This window comes from Merops nubicus, unplaced genomic scaffold, assembly GCF_000691845.1.
Source record: "Merops nubicus isolate BGI_N331 unplaced genomic scaffold, ASM69184v1 scaffold3908, whole genome shotgun sequence".
Lineage (NCBI taxonomy): Eukaryota > Metazoa > Chordata > Aves > Coraciiformes > Meropidae > Merops > Merops nubicus.
Genome location: NW_008627580.1, coordinates 89,057 through 95,283, shown reverse-complemented (window position 1 = coordinate 95,283; position 6,227 = coordinate 89,057). Strand labels below are relative to the sequence as shown.

Below are 6,227 nucleotides of genomic sequence, written 5' to 3'. Positions count from 1 at the left end.
AAAATAACACCACCACCACTCCCGCCTCCAAAAAAAAAAAAAATCCAAACAAAAAATCCAAACAAAAAACCCAGCAGCCGCTGATAGTTCTTTAATCTATTTAATTTTATTTTATTGCATGAAATGGGTTCCGGTACGAATCACTGGGAGGATAAGTGGGAATCGCGGAGCCCTAATTAGCTAAAAAAAAAAAAAAGAAAAAAAATAGAATCAGTGTATTATATGTTTATTTAAGCATAACCAAAAGCAGCCCTCCAGAAAGAGCGGGCATCATGTCTTGGGTGTATTGCCTGTTTTTGCTCAGTATTTACACTGACCGTTGCTTATTATGAATTATGTTGGAGCTTTAAAGATTTGCATTAAAGCCGGGAGGGGGGGAAGGGGGGGGGGGGGGGTGAAACCCTAAAGCAATAGTGCTATTGACTCTGGCATACCTGTTTATTTGAAAATCTAAATTATAAGATTATGGTTTATAGGAGGAAGGGAGGTGGATAATGAATACTGTTTCTCTTAGAATGTGCATGAACTAACACAGTGTGATTAATGTGCTTTGGTGACTTGGGTTAAAAAACATAAATTCTGCAGGGTTTCTTTGGGTGTGATCCGTATCAACACAGCAGCTGCCTCTAAAACATTGACAAATACTGTAGCTGTAAAATAAATGTAGGTAATGTCAAAATATCAGCAGTCTTTGGGGATTTTGCTAAAAGATGTCAGTGATTAACTCTTGGGCTTGCAAACTGGGAATCTTTCGATTCATAAAATCTCGGAGGCTTTAACTGTAAAATTATATATGCTACCAAATATAAGGGGCACCGGTCAGCTCTGAAACTGTAACACGCCAAATCTGTGAAATGCCAATAATCAATCATGCTAAACAGTAAATATTTTTTTTAAAAAAAGCCTCATGATTTTTAAAAACAAACAATAGTACTCAAATTTACAACTTGATTTGTTTCTCCATAAATTAACATCTTTGTTAGCACTTTCTGACATCATTTCTTGTTAACTTAAGAACTGATAGCTCGATTTTTTTTCAGATATTTTGATGGCATGACAAATCAGAAAGAAGAGGATGTACTGTATGACTAGACACAAGATCAGTTCTGTTTGTGGATTACATTTTCAGTAAGATGTATGGATCTATTTTTTCCTTGTTCTTATATATAGATCATGAGACTTGACTGAGGCAATATACATATCATCCATCCATCTATGGCGAACTACAGCCATGCAGCTGACAACATTTTACAAAATCTCTCTCCTTTAACAGCTTTTCTGAAACTGACTTCACTGGGTTTCATAATAGGAGTCAGTGTGGTGGGTAACCTTCTGATCTCCATTTTGCTAGTCAAAGATAAGACCTTGCATAGAGCTCCTTACTACTTCCTGTTGGATCTTTGCTGCTCAGATATCCTCAGATCTGCAATTTGTTTCCCGTTTGTTTTCACCTCTGTAAAAAATGGCTCTACTTGGACGTACGGGACTCTTACTTGCAAAGTGATTGCCTTCTTGGGGGTTTTGTCCTGCTTTCACACTGCTTTCATGTTGTTCTGCATCAGCGTCACGAGATACTTAGCTATTGCCCACCACCGTTTCTACACGAAAAGGCTGACCTTCTGGACTTGTCTGGCCGTTATCTGTATGGTGTGGACCCTCTCTGTAGCCATGGCTTTCCCCCCAGTTCTAGACGTGGGCACCTACTCGTTCATTAGGGAGGAAGACCAATGCACTTTCCAGCATCGTTCCTTCAGGGCTAATGATTCCTTGGGATTTATGCTTCTTCTTGCCCTTATCCTCCTAGCCACACAGCTTGTCTACCTCAAGCTGATATTTTTTGTTCACGATCGCAGGAAAATGAAGCCAGTCCAGTTTGTTGCAGCAGTGAGCCAGAACTGGACTTTTCATGGTCCCGGAGCGAGTGGTCAAGCAGCTGCTAATTGGCTGGCGGGATTTGGAAGGGGTCCCACACCTCCGACCTTGTTGGGAATCAGGCAGAACGCGAACACCACGGGCAGGAGAAGGCTACTGGTTTTAGATGAGTTCAAAATGGAGAAGAGAATCAGCAGAATGTTCTACATCATGACATTCCTCTTCCTGACCTTATGGGGTCCCTATTTGGTAGCCTGTTACTGGAGAGTTTTTGCAAGAGGGCCTGTAGTACCGGGGGGATTTCTAACGGCCGCTGTCTGGATGAGTTTTGCCCAAGCTGGAATCAATCCTTTTGTCTGCATTTTCTCCAACAGGGAGCTGAGGCGCTGTTTCAGCACAACCCTTCTTTACTGCAGAAAATCCAGGTTACCAAGGGAACCTTACTGTGTTATATGAGGGAGCATCTGTAAATCTTTAGCCTTGTGAAACACTACCATTCTCTGCTAAGCAATTGTGGCCTGTAGCCATGTCTTGAGGAGAAAATCAAGAATGGGATGTCAGCAGTTGTAAGGATTTGGGCAACATTCTGCAGTCTTTGCAATAGCTCACCTCTAATCCTGTTTTAAACCTAAACTTTTTTTTCTGACCACTGCTGAAGGTTTGTAATTAAGAACAAAGGACTGAACTACTGCCCTGAATTCCTTTATGTGGTTGAAATCTAGATTATGAAAGTAGCAGGTGCTAAGTATCAGTGCTAAATGCTGTGTATATCACTACGTAAAATAAGACCATCAAAAAGATTAGCATTGGACATTCTTAATAAATTAAGTTGATATGAGGTTAATGTGTTGATAAAACTAATTTTAGACATCTGAAGACCTTTAAAACATTTCATACAATTATTGTTTTGCAAAGACTGGAAACTGGGGACTCGAGTACTGTAACTGATTAAAGATGTGCCATGCATTATTGGATTATCACACTTACAAATCTGTTTGCCTTGTGAGTAAGTTTTGGGGAGCATTCCAAAGCAGTATTTCTGTTGAGATTTAGACTTTATTTTCTTTTTTTTTTTTTTCCCCAAATATATTACTCTTTCTAAATGCCATTTTCCTTAACAGTGAAATTAATAACATTTAACTGTATTCTGTGGGTTTTGACGATTTGGTATAAAGTTTAATAGACTCTTATTTATATTTTTTAAAAAGCTAGATATCAGTCTGTTAGGCAACGTTAATGATAATACCCAGTCGTAATTGAACAGTTATCATTATACAGAATAAACACATGTTGCCTTAAAGGGTTATCTAGTATCTTCCATTTTGTTTAGCATTGAAGCAAATAAGCAAGGAAAATTGAATCAATAACTCTGGTCAGTCATTTGGGAGTGCATGAAGGATCACTTAGCCCTCTTTTTTCCTTTTTACTCCAACGGTTCCCAAAATCAGTATGCACATCACTGGGATGAAATGATTTTTTTCTAGGTGTGCCGCCCTTTCTAGTTTGTTCTGAAAAACACAGGCAGTTGATGTATGTTTATATTTTAAGACAGCTGTCATGGGGAGACCGCAGCCTTAGTATGATATCTTGCACAATTTGTGAAGCATTTATTCTACTGAAGGCACAGTCTTGTTTATATTTTCTGCACATTTTGGTGTATTGGTTGTTTTAAATTATTTAAGTTTTAACTTGTGAAAGCATATAATATGATTTCTTAGTATTTTAGAAATACATTAGAGTCTGTGAGTCTTTCCTTCTTTAAGATACAGATGTGTGGATTTCAATATAAAGTTGCATTTGCCAAAATTTACTGTGTAGCTTGTTAATTTTCTTGGAATAAAATTTTACATTTTTCCAGTTATACAATTAACCTTTTTTATTTTGTCTAGTGAGCTAGCATGAAGTACTGAGAATGTAGCCATTATGAATTATTATCCTTTGCAGTCACTGTATTCCCAAATTGTAAATGCATGAATGATGGGGACCACAGGATTGATAAATGATATTATCTACAGTAGCACTATTGTGTAGTTTATCATAATTACCCATCTATCTGTTCTAATATGTCAGTTATATTTAAAGTTACAACACAGTATTTGACATTAACTTCACAGTTTAATTTTGGAAAATGTGTATATTTGAAGCACAACATCATGAGTTGGTCAATCATAAAGAACACGAATTTTTTTTCTTGATTTTCGGAGAGACAAGACTGGAGGTCTTAATTCAATATTGGTATATCTTGTCCTTTGTTGTAGTTTTATGACCAGCAAGTTAATGTATACATACGCAAGCAGCAGTCAATAATGGAAACGCTTCAATTTGTATGATAACATTATACAACATATGCAATGACTGAGAGTTGTGTCTACATGTGATCAGACGACTTGATCAAAGATTTGGTGAGCAGTCTGGTTGACCTCACTTACACTTTTATACTGAGGTTGATTGGTTGAGAGGCATGGCTTTATATACTGTGTTGAAACAGAAGAATTGCTAAAATAATGAGTCCTCATCAGTACAAGAATGTTTCAGAACAAAATTTGAAACGGGACCAAGAAACTTCTACCAAAAGGACTTTTTTATTACTCTGAAAAAGGCTTTGAAATGAAGGTAGTCAAGCAATTGTCAAAGATAGCAAAGAGTGAATAAAAACCGAGTCGTATGTTGAGAAAAATTCTGAAAGTTATCCCACTTAAGTTTATTGAAAGGTTGATTGGCAATAACTTCAGTCTAATTTCTATAAAATAGTAACCTTTACAAGGAACATTGATATTACATATTGTAATAAAGAACTACATATAAATAAAGTTGTAAATAGTGTTATAGTTGTAGAAGTAGTCGGTTCTGAAGATTAGCCAGAAAATTTTCAACTATGAAATTTCAAAAGCTGCAGATTTGGGGCCTAATAAACTCCTAATAAAGTCAGTTGGTGTTTTCTCATTAGCTTCACTTGGAGCAGAAGCAGGCCCTAACGTTTCTATAGTACTATGCTTCTGAAATACTGAGAAGGCTGTATTTACTATGCAGTGGGAAAAGAAAAAAAAATCATTCAAAATTATTTCCCTGGAAGTTTTGCAAGCAGTAACTGATGTAAATTAAAATAATAAACAGTAAACAAGTCTGAAAGCAAATATTTTGCTAAATGTTTTTCTTTTGATACAAATATAATTTCTTTGGCTAGCTGAAAAATATGCTACTGTATTACTACCTGACAGTACTTTTTTAAGTGAATTTTTATAATTATTCTGGTAAGAATTCTTGTGACAGAAGTATTTCCTTTCATTTTCTCCAGTGTTAAAATAAGGCAATGCTCACTGAAATTAAAAGGCAACATACAAAGTGACATCTTATGCAAAGTTTTTACTCAGTGGAACTCCCTGGCACAGGATGTCAAGTAGTTTAGAGAGATTCCTACAAGAATTGCACATATACATGAATTAAACTTGCAGTACCTGCAGTTTTTGTCCTTGGAGTCATTTTGATACCAGTCAGCATATCAAACCTAATGTATTAGGGTTCATTCAGACGAGCAAAAAATTCAAAGGAGCAAGAAGGATTATTCTAATTCAGTATACTGTTGTGCGAAAGCCTTTTGCCTTCATTTTAGTACAGGAGTTAAGCTGTTGCCAAAGCTAAAATACAGGGCTGGTAGGTTACTCTTTTCAGAATAGCAAAGAACATCACACGGGTTTATATCTGCATTGACCTTTAATGCTCATGGGTAATGTAAGGTTAGTAGTTTTCATTCTGCTGGTGTCAGGAAAAAAAGAGTAAGAACAGATTCCCTGGAGAAAAGGCTCTCTGCCCCTGTTGCCCTCTCTTGCCCCACTAGCCCTTTGGCAGTCTCTCCATCAATCCTTCTTCGAGATTAAATGTTTCATATCCCCAGTGTTACATTTCTGCAGCTCCTTAAGAAGTGTCTCAGCCACCCCTCCTCACCGGTAGATAAGCTCCTGCAGCGGCTTCACAGGGTTTCTCAGTGCCTGGGTTGCCTTCCTGAGGACAGAGAGAGACCTCCAGTTCCTTCAAGCTGCCTTTGTGGTTCATGGAGTCATCATTCCATGATGCTTGGCCAGTGCACTGGGTGTCTTCTGGCTTCAGGCTTCAGGCATGAGGCAGATGCTACTCAGGTGATGCAGAGAAAAATGAGAATGGAGAGGGGGCAGCAGGGAACAGCTTCCCCTCTCCCAGCTCCATGATAAAGAAACCACTGGGTTTGTTGCATTGCCCAAGAGTGTACCATTTTTTTTAAAGCATATTCAGTGTTAATGACCCTCTAAATGAATAAAATGCACAGTTAGCCAATTAATGCAAGGTTTTTGGTACAGCTACAAAACCGTATTATAAAATGG

At 37.6% G+C, this 6,227-nt stretch overlaps 1 protein-coding gene across 1 annotated transcript in view; it reads left to right on the top strand.

Moving 5' to 3' along the window:
* GPR85 (G protein-coupled receptor 85) overlaps positions 1-3,731 on the top strand; it is a 4,254-nt gene extending 523 nt beyond the window's left edge. The window contains exon 2 of the mRNA XM_008946347.1: positions 1,041-3,731. Coding sequence (XP_008944595.1) covers positions 1,216-2,328 — 1,113 coding nt within the window. The 5' untranslated portion in view covers positions 1,041-1,215 and the 3' untranslated portion in view covers positions 2,329-3,731. The remainder of the gene's footprint in view (positions 1-1,040) is intronic.
* Positions 3,732-6,227: the final 2,496 nt, after the last annotated feature.